The sequence below is a fragment of the Bactrocera oleae genome, chromosome 4 (genome assembly GCF_042242935.1).
Source record: "Bactrocera oleae isolate idBacOlea1 chromosome 4, idBacOlea1, whole genome shotgun sequence".
Classification (NCBI taxonomy): Eukaryota; Metazoa; Arthropoda; class Insecta; order Diptera; family Tephritidae; genus Bactrocera; species Bactrocera oleae.
The window spans coordinates 51,250,282-51,273,534 of NC_091538.1; the positions used below are offsets into that span (position 1 = coordinate 51,250,282).

The 23,253-nt window shown below is 33.4% G+C and overlaps 2 protein-coding genes across 9 annotated transcripts in view; one reads left to right on the plus strand and one right to left on the minus strand.

The window, feature by feature from the left end:
* Window positions 1-7,481, minus strand: part of Khc-73 (Kinesin heavy chain 73) — a 59,649-nt gene extending 52,168 nt beyond the window's left edge. For 6 of the 7 annotated variants that reach the window (XR_011395880.1, XM_036377154.2, XM_036377151.2 and 3 more), the window contains exons 1-2: window positions 7,275-7,481; window positions 4,560-5,416 (exon numbers count right to left, since the gene is read on the minus strand). Coding sequence is in view for 6 of the 7 variants with exons in the window: in XM_036377154.2 (XP_036233047.2) it covers window positions 4,560-4,614 (55 nt within the window). In the remaining variant the exon portion in view is untranslated. The remainder of the gene's footprint in view (window positions 1-4,559; window positions 5,417-7,274) is intronic. The other variant, XM_036377136.2, reaches the window with a different exon arrangement.
* Window positions 7,482-15,397: 7,916 nt separating this feature from the next.
* LOC106620217 (nose resistant to fluoxetine protein 6) overlaps window positions 15,398-23,253 on the plus strand; it is a 35,033-nt gene continuing 27,177 nt past the window's right edge. For both annotated transcript variants that reach the window (XM_014238641.3, XM_036377572.2), the window contains exon 1: window positions 15,398-16,572. The gene's annotated coding sequence lies outside the window, so the exon portion shown is untranslated. The remainder of the gene's footprint in view (window positions 16,573-23,253) is intronic.

Consider the following 23,253-nt stretch of genomic DNA (forward strand, 5'->3'; position numbering starts at 1 on the left):
AGCTAAAGGGTGCCTATTGGCATACGGAGGTAAGCAACTAATCAAAAACGGAACTATGCTTATTTGCTATTACTGGCATTGTTGGTGTTGCTGTTGTGCAAGAGTTAATAGCAACAAATCCGGTGGAAAATGGAATCGCGTACTCGATTGTTGAGCCGGATTGATTAAATTTGCCAAAGACACGAGCGAGCCGAGGAATCCATAGACACGCCACGCGCAACCAAATACAGATATATGCGCACATACCTACATATGTATGTATATGTAAATAACTGAAGGCCTTGACAGATTGACTGGCAACTGAACAGTCGCCGTTAAATAGCAGCATTTAATTTGTTGACAGTTAAAGCAACGAATTTACACCTTCCATTTCCAGGCACGCTAATAAATAAATATCACTCTCGCTGTAGTTGTTGCTGTTATTGTTATTGTTGGCAAGTTTACATAGATAACTTTGATCGCTTCAAATTTGCGTTTCTATTTTCTTTGCTGTGTCCATATTTAATGCCAGACACATTAAAAAATAAAAATCGCACACAGCACGTAACTGCCGAACTGTCTGTGTATTTGTGTGTGTTGTTGTTGGTGCAGTGAAAACTCGGGCAAATGGCAGAGCGAAATGTCAAAATTTGATACGTGAAATTTACAACTTGAAATTAAGCAAATTTGAGACGTGTGCATGCATACACCCAACAACAAAAACAACAAGCTGGAAGTAGTGCATTAAAACGGAATAAAATTCGGTCAAACCGCAAAAGAGCGCTTGTGAGGGAAGAAGCCACAAAGCTTCTGCGAAATAACAAAGAAATGCAAAACATGTGAGAACGCCGAGAGTGTAAACTGCAAGCAAAGAACTTGAGCTATAAAAAAACAAAAAACAAAGTGGCAAATCAAATAACACGCGATACGGGCAAATCGGAGGTGCTTCTGCCTATACATACATATGTATATGTATGTACATATATACGAGGTTCGTATGACAAATCAGTGGCTTTGCATGGAAGTAACTTTTTCGGATAAAAACCCTGTCTAATTTCTACATTTACAGCATTCACATCGACTTTGGCATTCGACCCGAATCTTTTGCCACCGAGCCGATTGCTCAAGTTCTAGAGATATTAAACAGTTGTGAGGAATCAATTAGGAGCGAAGGGTTTATGTAACCGGGAAAAAATATTTGAGGAATGTTTTCTGTTACTACCATAACAACAACAACAAACTCTGGAGATGGACATTGAATAAGCATTAGTGGAAAATCTTTTCTTCACGAAAGCGAAAAACTTTGCTTGAAATCAATATCGTGCTTTTCCAATAGCTTACAGCTAATAGTAAATATTGTAGCTGTTGTTGTAGCGTCACCTAATTCTGATAGATTTGTGTTTAACCTGTAGACTTTCATTTCGTGCTAATCAAAGCATATTTTCAGGGCTTTCAAAACCAATAATAATTTTTTTAAGTAACATGAGTGTCGTAAATACGAGTTAAGGGCACATTTTAAATATTAAACACCACTTTTATTTGGTTTGAAACGGAAAATGAAAGAAGCCAAACACCAGAATAAAACACAGCACCAAAGAATGCGAAGACGATACTGTTAGCTGTTGAGAAAATGCAATTTGATTCTGGGAACCGCGTTCGATCATATTTATTATCCTCAATAATGCTGGACAACAGTTTTGAACGAATGACGAAATTTTTTGAAATAAGAAAGGCTTAGCAAGTCATAATAAATTAGCAAAATTTTATTTATAAAACTTGAGGGCTCCATTCATAAAGAAGGCATGAAAGTAATAGAAAATTTCCAAAAAGAAAGTGTACAGAGTTAAAAGCAGGTTATCTGGAGAAATAAAAATTATTTATTAAATTTTCATCGCTTTTTTCAGCTAAAATTTCTCTGCAACCTTACGTATATATAATCTACCTATACGAACAAACTTTTCATTAGTCCAAAGACGCCTTTAGCTACAAAACTAGAAGAACTACTATTTGCCCCAGTATTTACGTCGTCTTTTAAATCTTACACCTACCTGCACTAAGAAAATAAACAATATTTGTATTTATAAGCTTCTAATAAACCAACAAAGCAAAAAGACTCGTTAAAAAAAAATCGAAGTACTACTTTAGAGTGCTCAGAATTGACAGCTGAAAAAAGTAAAGCAAATCTCCAGACACAAGTTCTTTGTGAAAGCTAAAAAGTAACAAAAATTCTGCGCCAGCAAGCTGCCGGAAATAGATGTGCCTCTTGCCCTTACTGTCCGCTCACGCGTTGGCTCATTGGCTCCTTTGTAGCTACCCTCTGGTAGTGCAAAATGAAGTGGGCATTGAACTCTCAAGTGTAATATATTACTTCGATGCCAATCGTGACATGTACAAAAAGTACATGTGTACTATTCAGGCATCTTGCAGCCAAACGCTTGTGCGATGGGCGAGTTATCTAGCATTTCATATTTGGAGCACAGAGCCACGATAAGCTTAGAGAGTTGCCAAAAAGCTGGAACAAGAAAAATAGACTTCTACTGAGTCATACACACATGTTTTTGTATTCGGTATTTGTGGAGAAGGAAGTGGAGAAAAATTGTGTTTGGTTTTCGGCTCATTGATCAATTGGTGTGCATGAATAGAAAAAATCTGGAAGCAGTAGGACTAGGTAAACTACAGTGTTGTGAAGTATAGTTGCAGAGGTGTAAGTTTTTTTTAAAGTGAACGAGTTGTAAAGGAGAACTTACGTATTTGCAATTTAAAAAAAAATATCAACAAAACGAAATTCAACTATAAAATTTAATTTTAAAAAGATAAAACTAATATAAAAATAATAATTTTTTTAAATAAATAAATAAGAAATAATAAATAAAAACATAAAAAAATAATAAAAACATTTAAAACAAATTAAAAAATTGTTTAAATTAAAATATTATAAACAAAAAAAGATTTAATTGAAAAAAAAATTTATATAAATAATAAATTTGTTTACTTTTCGGTGCAATATTATGTAATAGTGTTGCTAGAAGTCGAGTGATAAGAGTATTTTTACCAGACTTATATTGGCGTATAAGGAAACAAAATTGTGAATTGGTACAATATCGGCTATAAAAAAAAATGCAGGCAAATCGAGATAAGAAGTATTTTCCACATACAATACAATATATATAAAGTTAAAATAACGTTTAAAAATTATACACAATTTTCCTACGAATAATAATAAATTATATTAATATGTACTAAAAATTTTATAACTGTTTCAATAAATGCTTAAATTTTTTACAAAACTGTAAACGCAACAAAAACACCAAGTTGGTGTTTTGGCAAGTTATGCATATTGGTTTATTGTTCAATTATATAGTAATAAGAAATGTTGCCAAAAATATATGGTCGTAACTCTAAAATAAACTAAAAAATGAATGATATGTAGGTAGCACCACAAAAAATTATAATGAATGATTTGGCTTGGATTATAGGTGTAGTTAGACGGAATTGCCGAAATCATGGGAAAAGAACTCAAGAACTCGTAAGTATTGGTTCTGCGGATGGAATTATGTTAAAGAAAAATACCGAAGCTATAATAATCTTTACAAGGGCATTTTTAATAGCATAAAATTTTCGTCGATCAGTTTGAATGGCACCTATATATATGCTATAGTGGTCCGATTTCAACAATTTATTCCGTAGCCTTGCCTTGGACGGATTAACAGACGGACATGGCTATATCGACTCAGCTCGTTCCGCTGATCATTTATATATCTCTTCTTTCAGTGTCTTTCACATTTCTTGGCAAACTTAATATGCCCAGTTCTAAGTATACTAAAGAATCGATGCTGTATTGGTAGCATGCAAAAAAAAAATCTAATAAACAAGCCAAGAATGACTTTGAATCCATTATTTCAATTATGTTGATGTGCGGAATAATCCAAAGGATGTTGGAGCTTAGTCTCTAATTTACCGCAATGAAATAAATAAAAAATATATATAATTGCAGAGAAGATTATAAAAGTAATTTTTTTTCAGATTTTGTCGTTAAATTTTTCAAAAATAGACGGCCTTACAAAATTTGTGTACTTTAATGCATAAAATTACACACCTTAGTCGATTGATTTTTATGGGTTTATTACTTTTTAATGACAATTTCACGACACATTATAATTACGTAAACTTTGGGAGTCCTTTAATCTTACTTTTTTATGACTTAATTATCTATGAACAGGTAAACATTGTCGCCCTTCCAGCAAATTACAAGTGACATACGCAAATCAGCTTTAACTATGAATTATAATTAAGCGTGACAAGGCATTAACTTATTCATGGTCTAAATACAAACGAACAATAGACAATCGCCTACAAGCCAGCAGGCATACGAGTACCTATTTACACCAGTCTGCCTTTTGGGCATTATAAATTGTATATTAAAGTATGTAAATACAATTTCTTAATGAATTCCTGCAAGGATGTAAATAGTTATGTACATAATATATGCAATATATGTAATATAGGCATATTTATACAAATACAAAAGCGTATATGCCCACATAATGGATAATCTTTATGGTTTAGTAAATTGGACTTACCGCGACGATTGAAGGGTCGCACCCTTACAGCAACTTTGATCTTATCAGTTGACATGGTGTATACCGGCAAGTTTAAGTATATTTCTATATAAATATATATATTCCTCTTAGTATGTATGCTTATTTACAAGCGCTATACCGATGTGTGGTTTTATGTGTGCACGTGATTAACGCTGCTCGTCACTTAGTATATATATACACACAACGTACGGAATCCGGGGAAAAAGGATCAGGTATGCGCAAAACAAATTTTTAAGTTTGCGTGTCGCGTTGCTTACTGGTGTCGCGTAAAACCACGTCGTCCGACGAAGTATGTCTGTTTTAACGACGTAACGCTGTGGGAGTACGTTATCCTTTGGCCAAAGTTACACTTAAGCGAGTTTCAAAGACGACAGGCAGTTATTAATATGCCTTTTCCCAATGTGTCGTGTGTTGTCGACTTTGACGAGAACGGAAACAACGACGTTGACGTTATGAATGACGGTCGCGATATACGATAAAAGTGTACATACACAACAGTTCGCACAACGTTTGTAACAAACAAAACAATCACGATGTCGGCTCTGGAGCCTTGTGACGCGTTCACAAATAGCGAATTTTTATTAGCTTCTCCTTCGTGTGCGCCACAAAGCGCTCTCTAAGCACTGCGCCGCACCTTCTTCAGCCCTTTCCTACTTTGCACAACTCAAGTAGAACTTGAATGGCATATACTTTGTGTGGCTGGCTTTATTTATTTTTTTTCACTCTATTTATTTTGTTTTGTTTCTTTTGGATTACTTTTTATATATGTGTGTGCTTTATTTGCCTATTTTTTATATTATACATGTACACATTTACATGATAATTTTGTTACCACTCTGTAAATTTGTAAGCAGTAATATCAATTTAGAATTTTGTATAATTAATATTATATTAATAATTCTTAGTACTGTGTGCCACAAGCCAAAGCGTGCGAGGATTCATTCATTGACACCCAAGAGCATAGCACAACGGTACTGCACAAACAAAAGCACACGAATATCAGGTGTATTAGCGCCCACTGTTGAATGGTGAGAACTGATGGTGACGGTTTGCGCGTAAAGCCGACCCAAATTGAATATCGTATATCGTGTTTTTTTTTTATGATCTTAATGGTGATGGACAAGCAAATAACCTGACAATTTTTGTTTTATAATATTTACATTGTTTGTTTTTACTTTGTGTGTCAGCAGGACAGCTTTTCAATTAAATTAAAAGCTTTATTTCATTGACTTAAGTGGTTCAAAACAGGGAGACAACACCTACTAAAATGCGCGCTTAACGTTAACTTAATAAAAAACCGTTTGTATAGAAGCGCAATTAAATTTTTTACATAAAATAATGTGACTATAATTACAGCGAATTTCAAAGAAGTCTCCCCATTAAAAATGGATATGTTAAGCATAGAAACCGGTCAGTTAGTTAAAAATAAACAGTGCTGTGTCCAGTTCAGAAGTCGGCTGCACATAAATATTATTGACAAATAAAAATGACACCACTTTATGTATTCACGTGTAGAGTTTTTTCTTCATTAGTTAAAAATGAAGCCGAAATTTAATCTTGGTAGCCGCAGCGCTTGATGAGTATTCCGCTAAAACCCCCATGCTCGCTGGTGTGTGGAGTGTTGAAGGACACTGTTTCGCGCAGCAAGGTGCGCAGTTCGCGTGCCAACACAAGTACCCATTCGTTTTGACTGCATATTTCCTTGATTTTTATTTATTTTTTATAAATAGTTGCCGTAGTTCGTGCTAATATTTACTTAAAATTAGTGTTTTCCCATTCATTACTATGGCGCTAAAATATTTACAAGGTAAATTCTTTTATGTAGTTTGGAGTGAAGTATGCATTCGTCATACATTTATGGTATCTACTTTTCCTTGTGGTTTTATATACATGTATGTGCTCCTTGGCGATTCTCTACATTTTTTTTTATTGATAATATGCGGTTTTAAGACTTATTATAAATATGTATGAATACGCGTGCTTTTCATTCAATAACTTTAATTCTTTCTCTCTTTCAACCTAATTTCTTTTCAATTCACACTATTAACTTTTACATATCTTTATAATTGCACCATTAGTTTCGAGAACCAATTCAGATCAGCTAAATCCTCTTTGGAAGAAATAAAAAACTATATATCACAACTGCAGTGCCATTACCAGCATCACCCACCCACTAAATAGTTGCAATATAAAATATTAGCGAAAATAAGAAGATAAGCCTTAAATTATTGATGAGCGGGTGGAAGGAAAAGGCCTATAAAGGCAAAACAGCGCATACAAATTGCAATGTTCACTCGTGCAAATACATATTTATGTATACATATACACAAAATCATTTTACTTTCTCCCCCTCTCTTTACACCTTTTGTTTTATTATTGCTTCATACTTTGCTTCTTTGTTGCTATCATTCATGTGTACTGCAGCTTGTTGCCCCTCACTCTTCGCACAAAATTAAACTATAAGCAATACAACAAAAGAATGAAAACCACATCCCCCTCCACGTTCCATCAGTTCCATACCAACAACTATCACTTTTCTGCTGTTTTGTGCGAACTTTTGCTTTTGCTTCTTCTTCTTCTTTCACACAATTTTCTCATATTCCTCCATTGGCTTTATGAATCGATTTTATCGCTGCATTGGCAATTTTTTTTCCTATTTGTTTCAACACCTAAAATTTGCTAATTTTCACACACCAACATTTTACGCGTAATCTCAAAAAGTCCTCGTTTATTACGGCCGCGTTTTTAAGAGGTTTTCGCAAATTATTTTGTATATTGTATTGGACTTTTCACAGATTTTTAGCAGGTAAAATAGCAACGTATAAAAGAAAAACACTTGACACGAGCGCCATATTTGATGGACAAACTCTTTCTGCTCATTCTGCTTTGGCTAACTGGCTGAAATTGCAGACGAAACGAATGTAAAGTGTTGAGCGCGACGCCTGCTGGGGACACTTATGACATGAATATGACATAAAAGAGAATGGCGAAGCATGTTCAGTGATAACTGTAAATAACAACCGCAAGGTGTCGCTTTAATCACAGTTCCTTTCCAGAAGGGCATTCACTAATAAGCAAATTATTTAAGAAAAGGCAAAATATACCTTTGAACAGATTTATAACCTAAGTACATTTTAATAGGTATCGTAATCGTTATATACTTTAATAAAAAACAATTGTTTATCTTCTTTGTAATGACTTTAAATCCAACTTTTTTGGTAAAGAATGTAATTATGAATTGGAAAATTGGGCTTTTATTGTTCCATAAGGTTCTGGATTATGGAAGTATATGTGGTGTTGTTGTTGTGTAGGAGAAGCTTATTACTCATCAAAAGGTATACTGTAGCTTGGTTATCTGCATCCTACTAGTCCGCGGAAACCATACCGCACTGCTGATATATTTATGTATATCTTGTTAGCAGCCTATTGTTTATTCCAAATTGCATTTACATAGTCCTCTCTTAGATGTACCTTGATCATACCAGTAGAGATATCTGCTCTTTTAAGAAGGCCCAAGAGATAGTCTAGCAGTTCTTGGTTTGAACTAAGTTTTACCTTATTCTTATATATGTTTTTGTTATTCCTTCGCGTGTCGTCACCCAAGTGCGTCACACAGTGTGTTGTCAGTTCTGGCCTAAAAGGACCAGACTTCTTATATATGTATATAAATATATATATACAAGTATAGCTTTGAACGAAAGATAGACTGATGTCCTAAAACTCCAGGAAACTTTGAAGGTTATAAACAAAATGTTGAGCTCCGATAGAACGGAATGTTTGGAAAGGTCCAAAACTGCGACCGATAGTTACGACTCTTTTCCTATAGAAAACCTTTCATCCGCGTAGAAAATGTTTTACAATCTTTTCTTCTGCTTCATGGTAGCTTCTACAGTAATCGTTGTGTGGTATTACCAGTCTGTTGGCGTGTCTTTCAATAAAACAGTGAGCTGTTAGCACTACTACTACAGTTGATATGACACTCCTTTTGAATTACATGTGCGGCCTGTATTCCATTCAAGCCACGTTTGTCTGCTTGTTGACCAAGTTCGGGACCCGTTTCCACCAAGACTCAGCTACACGTTGATCTATAAATTATTTGTTGGTTAAATATCTACAAGTAGCCAGAGGCATATATATTGCCTCTTTATCGGGGTCTAATTGTAATTGTGCCACTAATTGAACTAAAAGCATTCACTTCTTTCCGATTTTGGGAAACTATACTCAACGAAGGTTGTGTCGAATGAGCTGTTTGGAATGGACTCCAAGGGCTTTTGCTATCAATAGTACTAGAATAGAATCTCCGTTCAAACATCGTAACAGATCTTATTATCAGTTGAGTTAGCTTACAGCTCCGGACTGCTTCTTGTATCCATTCTTAAGATTTCAAAGGTCCAAATACTCTACATCGGAATATCTCGGTATATGTGAATCTAACTTTCCATACCCACCCACATATACAACCTGGCGTATTCGAGTTGTGTGTATAAGACTTAAGTGCAAAAATGTCATGAGAAATAAATTCCGATGAGTGAGGAAGGATCCCAAAAGAATCCACATGACCTGTGATGGCTGAATATATCATTAAATATCATTTAGTTTTTAGATAATTATATACAGACATACATATAAACATTTATTTCCAACCTGTCAATATGCCACTGCGCCAGGGTCAATACGTCAATGCTCACTGAATATGGCAATCCGAATAGGTCGACTAGCCTTCTGCCGAAAGGCTACGAGGCAACATTTTAATTTATATGAATATTATATTTTAATACATACACACAATTAAATATATATTATATACAGACACCTTTTTGTCTGAGAACAGAATGAAATCTTTAAAGCGCTTGCTGGAAATCTACCAGCGAACAACAAAAACACAGTAAAAGACGAGACAGCAAATTATGAAGACTTCGTGCAAGGATTTGTGCCCCAACAACGCATTAATTGACCTACTGTTTACATCCACAAAAAAATATGTACATGTTTGTGTGTGTGTGCACTTGTTGCTGTTACATAAATTATTCGAAGATGCAATCGTCGGGCTTTTGTAATTATTTCCGGAATTTAGTTGTTGTCTGACAATGATGGTTAAAATTAGTTGTATGTGTGTGCGTACATACAAGTACATACAAAGCACTATACTGTGTTAAACCGAAATGTATTCCTTTGACGCAATACTGGTTTCACTACTAAACTTCGAACATCCAAACGGATCTGTGGACTTTGCTAAGCTAATCGAAATGATTCCCTTCTTCTTACTATACTAAAATATAATATATTACAAGTATATGCTGAAGGTGATATACACACATATGTAACTCCGATCCATCTGGAAACCAGCGAATTTTTTAATTTAAAAATTTTGTATTAAAAATAAAAATTTAATTGGGGATTAAAAATTGAAAATTTAAAATATTATTCGGTATTTCATGAATCGGTAGTTCACTGAGGACGCAATCTTCGATCTGACTACATCCGAACATTGATCTCTTACGATTATTTTACTTGACACACCCATCTTAAACAGGAGTAACGGGTTTTCTTCGATTACTAAAGTAATCTTCAGATAAGTTTGATTCAGACTATGGTAGAGGATATTTTTGACAAAATTCTACGATACGTAAATGAACAATATTTCACGAAGACTATGTTCTTTAGAGCCTTACAATTCTTTCGTACTGGAATTTGTTTTATCTTCATTAATGTAGCAGGATTTTATGCCTGTATGGCTTTCAGGATCAGCAATTGGAGTAATTAGTCTATGGCGAGGAGTAAAGAAAAACTATGGGGACATCAGAATCTTCAAAATTAATGGATACAGCTGGAGATTTGTGCAGGACTGTGGACCAAAAAGTGGTTGTGGGACAGTTTTTTTTTACGGTAACTATTACATCGATTTATTTTAATAAACCATTAAATGTAATTATAAACTATTAGAGAACTTAGAGTTTCGTCAAGAAAATAAATGTTACTAAACATATTAACATAACAGTTGGACCGACGAAACCAAAACGATCACACTTTATATATATACATATATCGCAGGAATACTTTCCATCTGAAGACTGTCCCAAAAAGATTTGGAAGTATATAAAACAGTTACAATGTTTGTGACTGCTTTTTGTGGAGTCGGATCTGGCCGGAATCTGAAAAAATGTTCACTGTTGAAGCAGTTTTTAATCAGCAAAATGACAAATCCACAAAAACTTCCAAAGATGCAAAATATATAATTCCAAAGCTTCAACGTAGTCACCATTCAGTTGCTGTAATGGTTTAGAGGGGAGTCTCCGATTAAAGCGTTACACCTTTTCACTTCTGTGACAAAGTTGTTAAAACTGGGACAAAAGCGTACCAGCAAGATGTTTTAGAAGGCGTGGCAAAGCAGTTCTCTCTTCGATAGAGAGCTTTGGAGCTTCCAACAAAATTCTGCTAAAGCACACAAGGCAAAAACCACACAGCAGTGGATTAAAAGTAATAATCCTGGTTTCATAGCTGCAGATGATTGGCCGTTTAGAAGTACAGATTTGAATCCATTGGACTACAGTTTGTGGTCAGAGTTGAAGAACATGGGTTGTCGAATACCGCACAGAAATTTGAAGAGTCGGAGATTATCTAAAAATCTTTAGTTCGAGCAGCGTCGTCAATACCAATAGAAACTGCGGCTTAAAAAATTTTGAAAAAGTGGGCATCATGGCCCCGACCTCTTATAGATTTAATATATTGTACATTTCTCCTAAACCATTTTGGCCAAATTCGCTCAGAACAAATATTTTTGGCATCCCTACCGACGCTTTTTTGCGACTATTCGTGAAAACCTATAATACTTTTAAGGCCAAAAATTGTCAAAATCAGACTAAAACTGTTCAAGCCCCCAGTTACGTGTCCTATTGCGAACTTTTTATCGAAAATATCGGTCATTATATAATATAAGGTATATTATTGAATATATACTATAGTTTTATGCCGATAATATGTGAAATAGGTCTACGAATTACCTTTACCCCATATACTACATACAAATGATTTTATTATATTTTATTCTATATATATTCGGCCGAATATATCGGTCAGTGTGTGGGTTATATATTTAGAAAACTGTTGCAATCAGCCCAGATCTTTTCTGCCCGAAATGTAACCTATATAGTGATTTCGGACTTCCCACCTGTCTTTAAACCGTTTAGGTTGGTCAAAATGAGCGATATTTTAATGAAATTAAGTGGACAAATTTTGTTAAAAACTATAAAATTATATAAATGATTTATGGCCGAAAATAAATAATAATAGAACGTGATCTAAACCTTATATACCTAATATAATGATTTCCGATCCACTGGTTGGTGCATTCCATATCAATCAACTCAATTCGCTTTGTTTGAGCTTATATCACATATTTATATCTCATTTGCAGATGATTTTAATATAATTTTTGCTGTCGCGAAGTAAAATATAGCATTATAACTCAGTTAGTGTATAACCTATAACGCTACTTAATAAAATACCAAATTTAATTGTAATCCCTTCACGATTTTGTCAAATAATTAATGTTGAATTCATTCGCAACATTTTTTAATATACGATTTTGATAACATCTGAAAATATTTCCCCGGCTTTGATTCTTCGAAGTTGCAAGGGTATGAAATGTCTGGTTACATACTAACTTAGCGCTACCTTACTTGCTAAAAATATTATTATAGTTTAATTTTTATAACGGGCTAAGCTTATAACAGAACTTATGACAGGACTAAGTATTTAACTACAAAAGTTACAGTCTTATCAAGCTACTCTCGTTCATGATCAATTAACTATTTACAGGCATATTATTTAAATTGTATGTAATATATTGTAATATATCATAGCTGAAACTATTAAATGTTTGCTGTTGCAAGTAGAAACTATAATAAAGTGATATTAGAAATTATTAACTGATTTAGGAAAGTTACTTTGATAACAATTTATTATGGTGCAATGCTGCTATAAAAACTGATAAACGAGAAAAATTGATAAATATTCATGGGTGTATGAATGCTTCAAGATACAACAAGTTTAAGTCAAAGTCTTAGTCGTATAATACGACTACCAGATATCCTTCGCACGAGGCTTATTCGTATTTCAAGTACATATGTATGTATATTTAATGGTGACTAGTGAGCTTAATAATAGTATTTAGTTTGTAATTCACTCAATGTAATCAATGTTTGATGCAATTAGTCGGTGATATGCCAGTTTAGCTCTCAATTATTGTCAATAAAATCATAATAATAAGGTTTATGCATCACTTTGGAAACAGGATTTCCAAGACCTACATTTCAGTGGATAATTTTCGTTTGTTGTCAAAACAAAAACCTTAAAAATATAACAGTAAGGCTTTGACTCAGAGAAATACAATACAGTAAAATTTGGTAAGGCGTAACGTTGTGGGAAGAGCAAATTAATGAAGATTGGAAACTTCGTGAGTTTTGGCAAATAAATACATTTCTCGGATTTTTACCCTCTCTCTCTCTCACTCTATGATTTCTTGTTGCACGGTATTAAAATATGATCCTAATATGATAATGAAATAGAGTCGTACCATTGGTACGTTTTGTTGGTAAGTGAGGTTCTGAAAGAAATCTTAAACTTTTACGGACTGGATCCTTGTACTGATTTTCTCTTAGAGAACACACTTTCTTGTCAGGCTTTTAAATAAAAACTTGAAACAAAATCAACCCCGAAATAATTTGCGAAAGATATGTCAGGGATGCATTGTTTGAGAAGCTTTTAAAATCGAGATAAAGTGACTACAGCTAGATATCTGAGGTCTAGCGGCCGCAGTTCAAAAATTTCTTACAAAATATAGTCGGAATAGTGTTTTTTTCTCTTATTTCTATTTAATTCCAAACTTGCGTAATTTTGGGACACCCTTTATATTCGAAATAGCTAAATTAAAACTTTTTAATTACAAATAGTTACAGTCGGCTCCATCTACGGCTGACTGTGAGATTGTCGGTAAGTTGTAAACTCCAAACCCGAACCAGAAGCTATAGAAAAAGGCAGATAATAATAATGCAACAATTGTTTATTCTATGGAACATACAATAAGACGACCATTAAAATATTTCATATAATGTTTATATTTGGGAATATAGCCATAGCGACTACGCTTTCAAAATACCATTATGTAGGTACAATTTAACATCATAGCGTTGCCGTTCTAAACTTGCTAATAAATTGGCCCATATTAGCTGGTTTATCAGCATAGACCATTGACTAGTCTAACGGTGTTTAATTATGTGACCTATGTGGCCCTCCATTGCTTAACAAAGAAAAGTTTGCCTAAAATAAGTGATAGTTTCACAAGCAATGGGAAACCTTGGCTGAGCTCAGACCATTAAGGGCTATAGCTTGGCGAACTGTAGACGGCCTATGTCGTTAGGTTCCCTATGAATATCCAATAAGCAGGCACTAAACAAGAGCTTAAAAGATCTGAAACATCCTATGAATCTGTGGTGCCGAGGTGTATAGAAGAAGCCTCGAAATACGCATTCACCACCCTTAAGGGGCTACCTCGGAGATTACCTGCAAAAAAAGGGAGGGAGGCAACAGAGCGACGCGGTACACTACGACGGAAACCGTTATACACAAATCCCTAATTTTCTGCCTTTTACTAATACGTGCAAAGACTACCCGGCCTCGCGCCCATCAGTATTAAGACCAGTAATCGGGCTCTTACTAATTAATATATACTGGGAAAATTGATATGAATAAGTTCGCTTGTGGGCTAAAAGTAGCGAATCATTCGCCAGAAGCATTTTCCATAAGCATTTCAAAATTGTATTGAATAGGTTTGAAAGCCATCCCCCGAGGAAATTCATTACCTCTAAAAACAATGTATGGTAGTATGAGTAATGATCGATCAGCTGCAAATCTGACGGACAACTGTTTTTGAGTTGTAGAATTTCGTTGAATCTGTTTTGGTATAGGTGAGCGATAGACGCTTGCATTTTCAAGCTTACACAAATACCGAATCTCATTACTCTCTTTACAGAATGGTTGGGGTCATGCGAGACGATGGTAATAAACGTTAAGCGTCTTTGTCTTCAGCTCCAATAATAACTCTGAAGGTTAGGGCCATCAATTGTTACCAGAAATAAATCACCCAAATATGAACAACACGTATGCAATGGAACTCTTCACTGACGTATGATTAATACATACATACGAACAATTGTAATGATGCTGTCTACCGATCATACTGTTGCGGCTTACTGCTCTTCTCCTGCTTTATGCCATTCCACGCTCGTGGGTAAACAAAAGACCAAGAGCGCTGCCGAAAATCAAGCGATCGAAAACTAAATCGCTGCACTGCAACACGAAGCGGACAAAACGAAAAACTCAAACGCTGTCATGTTGAGAGCTCGAATTTCGGTGGAGCCAACTCTGGGTCAACTGTGAGGAGCTACAATTGAAATGTGGTCAGTCGGTGTATGATTGAATGCAGATCGAAATTTTTAGCTTTTTCAACGCATGAGCTGTGGATAGCTGCGCTTATATGTAAGTGCCCTACGGTGGGTCAGACGAGCAGAAGCTGTGCTGTGTGGAGCGAAGCGAACGAATGAGCGCGTGAGCGATCTAGGACGGTACTAGCGAGTCGGCAAGAGCCATACATGTGTATGAGAGTATAGAAGTATTGGTGCCAAAGTCCATACATACAAAGTCGGAGTTACGGATCTTGAAGCGGAGACCTTTTTTAATTGTGCGCGACGCATTGCTTACTCCCTACGCAGCGACACGGCGCCAATGGAAGACCGAAACTTTATAAAAGTTTGAGCGCACCGATAGTGCGCAGCATTTGCACGGAATAACTGACGGCACACGGTACGCGCTCAAATTAGCAGTCAATGAAGAAATAATAAAATATAAAGGTAAAAAAAAAAGTACAAAAAAGGTTGTTGGCTTTTTGTACGTGCGAAAAGAAAATAAAAGTGTTCGGAATTCAGTGTGGTTGTTGTACAAAACGTACAAAAAAATATAATTTTTTTTTGGTAGTGAAAGAAGTCAAAATATCCAATGAATGTGTTCAACGTTTGAAGGCCAAAAACAACAACTAAAAAGTTAAACGTATATAATAATTACAAAAACAACAAATAACAACAACAGCAACAATACGCCGACTCTACTTAGAGACAAACTGTTTCGTATGCGTTAATTTGTGGCAAAGTAAATGGTAATTGTAATAACAGCAACAACAACAATAACAGCAGCGACAATAACAGCAATTGTCAAAACGGCTTAACGCAACACAAGTAAAACCATCAGCAATGATAAGTAAACAAATATTTATTTAAATGAGCGCACGATGAAATGCCCAAGCGCTGCATTGCTTAATCGATAACCACGAAAAAAGTAGAAATAAATAAAAACTACATAAATAAATTACGAACAGTGCAGGCGGACAGAGAGTCGTGTCGACGAATGTTTGGAAAAGACCAAAAATCCACCGGAATTTTTCATCAATTGCGCTAATATTCGGAACTATTGAACGCTTTTACATATATACTAATATATACCTGGTATATACAGTAATCTTTATAAAATATATATATCAAAATATTCCGTTATTAACGTAGAACTTTTCGGGCAAACGTCTTTTCAGTGCACAAAACGAGCGCCTGCTGCCTAGTTCTTGCCAAAAGTTAAGCGGCAAACAGCTTGAGCGCCAATGTGTGAAGAAAGCGCAAGAAACTGAAATACTTTAGACTCCTGCGCTTTGCAAAAAAGTGATTTAGAAACTATTAGTGGAGTTTTAAGCGTGATTTAAAACGTATAAAATAAATTGAAATATTTTAAATTAATTTAAAAAAATTCTGTAAATTCGAAAATAATTTATCAAGTGCCTGTACAAATTCCCATTAACTGAAATTGCTTTGAGAAAAAAACTACTGCCAAATTTGCTGTTGGGGTATATTTTAACCAACAGAAGTGGACGTACAACATTTGGAAATATTTCGTAAGTTTAAAAATTTATTAAAAATCATGATCGTAGTAGTAGTTAATATTTAATAAATCTACCAAATATTACAAATAATTGTTAATTTTAAAATAATGCTGGAAAAAGTGTAAGTTCAAGCCTTTTACAACTAAAGAAAAAATAAATTTTAGTAAAAATATTTAAAATATCTTTATTAAAAAAATAAGACAACGCAATAAAAAAAAATATAAATTACAATCTCGCATTTTATTTTGATTTATTATTTTGACTGCCTTAATAGCTCACATTTAAGAAAATAACTGAAATTGCAATAGCAAGTGCTAGCTATACAGGTTTAGTGGAACTTTTTTAGTGCACTGTATCTACATAACAGTATTACAGAAATTATAAACACTTAAGTTATATATAAACACGCAGTTGTGCATATATAACAATTTTGTTTTTTTCTCATAATTTTTATTTTTTTATACTCTCGCAAAATCTTGCCACAGAGTATAATAGTTTTGTTCGCCTAATGATTGTTTGTAACACATAAAACTAATCAAGATAGAAAAGTATATACATATGTATAGTAGTTATACTATATACTTAACACATCAAGATGAGGAGATGAGATGAATTCCGGATGTCTGTCCTTGCAAGTTATTACTAGAGTAAAAATTAAGATATCTTAATGGAACTTAGTACATGTGTTGCCTGACATGTTGTGTTGGTTTGTATTGTAGATGACCGTGGTTGGCCTATTGGCCCGCCCGCAAAATGCCATTAATTCAAAATTTATATAGCGTTTTTACTAAGCTCCAAATTAAGATAAGAAACTGTAAGTTGGTACAGTAAATTGTAGTAGGGAGAAGCATCTCTGATTTAAACACATTTTTAAAGTGGGCGTATCCCGCCCCTTAATACATTCATTATACATATTTCACAAACCACTAAAGTTATATCTACCAAACTTGCTCGGCAACTACTTCGAGAGAGCGAAATTGTGTGAAATTGGATTAAAACCTAGCACGCTCCCCATATAACGGTTACGTTAAGAGTTACTAAAAGTGCGATAATCATCAGTGAATTAGTACGTCAGCAACAGTAAATTTCACAACCAAGATAGTTCCGAAAGGCTTCATTGGGCGTATAGTTGAAATCCTAAACCACACCAATTGGTTGAGTAGCGATTTCAACAAAATGTGGTCTATAATATTATCCCCACATTCTAATATTACGTTATGAAAACCTACTAATAATCTTAATTTCCAACTGATGCTTTCACTTTATAGTATATAAATCGAGAATTTGTACAAATAGTGCCGATAAGTTCATCTCACGTCTCAAAATTGTCAAAGTCGGACCATAACTTTTCAAGCTCCCAGACACCCAGTGCCTATGGCTGACTTTATATTTAAAATATCGGTCAAACGCTGAGATTTAGTTTTGAAATTCTGTGTAAAAAATGAGTGAAATCGGTTCAATACTTCCCCGAGCCACCATATACCTATTATAAAGTTCTTCGCACGTTTGGTTGACTGAGAAAATGGGTAATGAAACTCAGGTAGTTTCTTTTTATATTAATAATGTGTCGTGATGCTAAAAATTAAAGAAATCGGGTCCAAACTTTCTCTAGCTGCCATATGCTTTATATAAAAATATCAGACTTCAGGTTGACTTTATACCATTTATATTGGTAAAATTTGGGATACACAGTTAAGTGAGTGAATAATATTAGATATGTATACTATAGTTTTGTTGCCGAAAACGTGTAAAATTGGTTTATGAAACCATGTTTTTGTAATTATGTTTAAATTAAAATAATTCAAATATAACATATAAAATATATATTTCTAAATAGTAGCATGTTTTCCAAGTAAAAAAGAGAATTAAGAAAAAATGTTAACTTCGGTTGCACCGAAGCTATAGTACCCTTCACAAATACAAAGGCTCTTTACAAGAACTTGATTGCGATTGTTCAATTAGTATGACAGCTATATGCTACGGTGATCTGATCTGAGCAATTTCTGCGAAGCCTTAAACAATAACTCGTGCCTAATTTCGTGAAAATATTACGTCAAATAACAAAGTTTCCCATACAGGTACTTGATTCCGATTGTTCAGTTTGTATGGCAGCTATATGCTATAGTGGTCCGATATAGGTCGTTCCGACAAATGAGCAGCTTCTTAGTGAGAGAAGAACACGTGCAATATTTCAGATCGATAGCTTAAAAACAACTCAGCTCATCATGCTGATCATTTATGTATATATTTTATAGGGTATCAGACGTTTCCTTCTGGGAGTTACAAACTTCATATACCCTGTTCAGGGTATAATAAAATAAAATAAAATTTTCAGTAAAATGCCTAATGGAAAATTCATTATTTTTGCAAGAAAAGCAAAAACTTCATACAAAAAACATTCAAGAAAAGCTCAAGTAGTTTTCTGGTGTTAAATTTTCTTGAAACAGTTTCCAGCTACCAAAAAATTCAGTTATTCGTAAATAATCTTTTCACTATATTGAATAGTCTATTATAATAGTATTTAATATATATCATAGCCATAGCAACGGATGGTCGGATCTTACTAGTCCCAATACTCGTATAATGATTTACGATCCGCGTTTATCTTTAACCAATATATTTATACTTTGCCTTTTTAGATTGAAAATTAAATATTACATTGTATTTATTATTTTACAATTTAATCTAACTGTAAAACTGCAAACGAATAATAAATATAAATAGAAAAAAAACCAAGTTAATTGCATTTCATTTTCGATTTTTGCTGACTACGTTTCCGATAAAAAATATATATTAAATTAATACATTTTAACCTTTTTACATAAAACACCACTGATAACGGCCGCACACGTTGAGTGACATGATTAACACTAATATATTGGAAAAATCTAAAGCAAAACAAAAAAATAAAAAAAATGTAATCTGGCAATGACTCTGTGTCGAGAATATAGAAATTAACATTACATTGTATTTATTTTTTAAATAACTTAATCTAGCCGCAAAACTGCAAACAAACGCATTTAAATTAATACGTTTTTTTTGTAATCTCGAAAATCTTAATTAAAAACAATTTTAAAATTTCTAATCACACATATCGGATTCAAATGTATTTTAATTTTTAGTAAAAAAAAAATTTAATTTTTTATAAAAAAAAATGTATTTTAATTTTTTATAAAAAAATATTTAATACATTTAACCAAATTTAAAAAAAAATAAAAAATTTATAATTTTTTATAAAAAAATTTTTGATAACAGACTTTTAAAAAGCAGCCGCGGCGGCATATTTAACACATAAAGGCAAACTCTTATCTTTATAATAAAGCTAAATTCTTAGCCATAATATTAAATTATATGCTTTTTATTTTTTCTTGAAAACCTGACATGTGGTCTAAAATATTATGTATTCTCAAGCTTTGGCGCCATCTAATCGTTCTAATTCAGTTTTCCTGTGCTTCTTTACATATTGCCTAATAGCATTTCCTCAAAAATATGTCGGAACCACTTATTGAGTTTGTAATTAGTGAAAATAAATTTTGCATACTCTTCATACTCAATTTTGCCTAACATTTAGGCTCCCTATGTGACAACATAAGGGCAGACCTGTAATTAACATATTAAGTTTTAAAAAATATATAATATAAAAAAATCAGTAAAGTCAATATTTGATTGAAAATGAAGAAACATTAGTGATAAATGCAATTTTTTATGCTTTAATATAATTTTCAAAAACCTATATATGGTACCCTAAATTGAAACAATTTTTTTTGGCATTTTTCGGTTTTCGTTTTAATTTTTCCATTTTTCAAGGTCAAAGTTAAAGCCTACAAACAATAACTACATATATACGAGAATGTGTGCTGACAAATTTGTGTGTAATTTTTAAAATGTTTTTATAATTTTTAATTTTTCCATACAAGTTGACCCTTCCTTATTCATACATAGCTAAGCTTCTTGGTGACAAATAGAGACCAACCTTTATTCAGTTGTATTTAAAGCCACTTAGTATACTCAATATTTGTCTGCTCAAAAAGTATTTGTATATATTTAGAGTTCAACAGTCAGCATAACCGGACTACTCAAAAACATTTTTGTGAGTGCCCAGTGCGAAAAATGTGGAGTTCTTAGTTGGGCAAGACTCCGACTGCAATAAAATAACTTACCTAATATCGGGAACACGAAACTAAAAATTGAAAAATAGTTATAGAGAATAACTTATTCTGTTAGAAGAATATATGTACCGATTTCATTAGATTTTGGTACGAAATCACATTATGATAATGGAATTCCAGCGAATATTTTGGATTATATCGCTCTCTGGCCAATACCTATGCATGTTATAATACCAACCAGATGGAAAGGTGATATCTAATATATTAGGCATATGGAGCTAGAGAAATATTAAGAATCATTTCATCGATTCCCGATGCCAAAACATATTACTTCAAGCAAACTTTCTTTTTACAACATTTCATTGAGATATCTTATATACTAACTGAATACTAACTGATTATACAATAATTAATGAGTTAGAAGAAAGAAACTTATTTTATTTGAAAAAGAGGTACCTAGACGACTGATCATCAATTTCTTATACTACATTAATTGCAAAACTTTAAACTTCTCTTGGAGGAGGTTTTCATGATCTTTCAGGACTAAATTAGCTCAAATAAAACTAGTCTATATACACATAAGCCCCATAGAGCATTCTTATCACTAAATTTTACCCTTTCTATAGAGTTGTACGTTTTAAACAATACCCATTACTTGCCGATATTAATAGGACGAAATGGTGAAATGTAATGTTCCCAACGAACGGCTTGATTGTTTAACCACGTAGTCTCTTGTCGTACCAACTTGAACTTTTGCAAGTAAATTAACCAAAGACTTAAAGCAATTTAGTATATATTTTCGAATAGGTTTTTACGATTTGGGCCATTTGAAATGTAAGCCTCCTGAAAGGATAGACAGATTGTGAAGAATTTTGGTATATGGCCATAGCAATTGAGCCTAATGCAAACTTCTTCAACTTTTTCTAACTTTAGCTGACTTAAAATGTGCCGACTATTGATTTCCAGCCAGTCGGTCGTAGTTATTTCATTTTTGGATTTGATGTACTCCCACAAAAACTTATCTAACGGAGTAGTATGAGTTAAGTGAATTGACAATTGACAGGTATATTGAAAATAACTGCCAAACGCATGTGCCTACTTTGACAGTTGTTTTGACAGCTTCCACACTTTGAAATTTCATACCTATAGCTGTCTTTTATGGTTTACGCTGTTGAAAACTACCGTTAGTTGAACAATTTGATTATACTCTTATGCCACATACTGATAGGGGGTGGAAATTAAGAACATTTATGAATGAATTCAATTTCCGTTATTTTTATACTATTTTAAATAAAATATTCCAAAGCTCAACGGAGATCTTTTTGGCTTATTTGGTTTTTAGCGTCTTAGACAGACAGTGTTCAGACATTCTTATGACGAAACACATGTGGGCGTCACAGTTGCTTATAAGTACTCGTATATACATATGTATGTATGTACATACATAGTTATCTACATATATATATTTTTACGTGCCCAGAAATCATACGTTGCGACGTAACTGTGTTTGTGTGACTCCACAATATGCTTAACATTTTAATTACTTCTCTTTTGTTCAGTCACCGATTTTCGTAGACGCTCTACATATTTTGTTTTTATTTTTTTTATGGATATGGATACCAATGTACCTAAAATATGGGTTTCGAAGTTTTCTTCCTATACCCTTTTGAGGTTTGAAGGTATAAATGTATACTCCTATATATATTATACCCCTATATACATGGGTCATTTCATCGAAAGTTTACATTCAACAATTTTTTTTTCGTACAAAAAACTTTTTTTGTTCTTTGAGGCTAAATATTGGACATGTATTTTTTTATTTCGACTCAATATGAAAAATTTTGGAGTTATAAATTTTCAAAATTTCAACTTTTGAAAAAAGTACCTTTAAACATTTGCATATACGAAGAAAAGTATTTCATTGTAAAAATAACTAGTCGGACGTTTTGTACGAGAAAAATTGTTGAATGTAAATATTCGATGGAATGACCCATATCTATATATATATTCATATATACCTATATATATATATTTTTTTTTAACAATTTTCACGAAAGCAAATATATGTAAATAAAAAAATATATATGTATATATACATATACATACATATGTACATATATACATACATACATACATATGTGTGGGGCTGTGAGTTCCAACTGCAAAACCACGTGTTAATTGAACGACCACGTTTTGGCCTGGCTTCGTAAAATGTAATCAAATACGATAACTTTACTGCTAATTACTGTAATATTTTGTTGTAATCTTGTTCTTCTTCTATGCAAGTAGTTATGTCATTCCAGCGAGTAAACGCATTTTAAGTAGACTAAAAACTTACGTCGTACTTAAGGGTGTCCCGAACAAAATATTTCTTTACTTTGATTTTTCAACGCAAAGAAAGTTATATTTGTTGTTGTAGTGCAGGAAAATGTTCTCTAAAGAATTTTGAGGAATGGTGCTGAATTGACACTCTTTTCCTGGGTAAAAATCCGGGTCTATTCCGGTTACGTAGACGCGACATTAGTGGCAATCTCCCAACCGGTAAATAGTCCTACTTTTAATTTTCAAGGCAGCTCCCAATTGA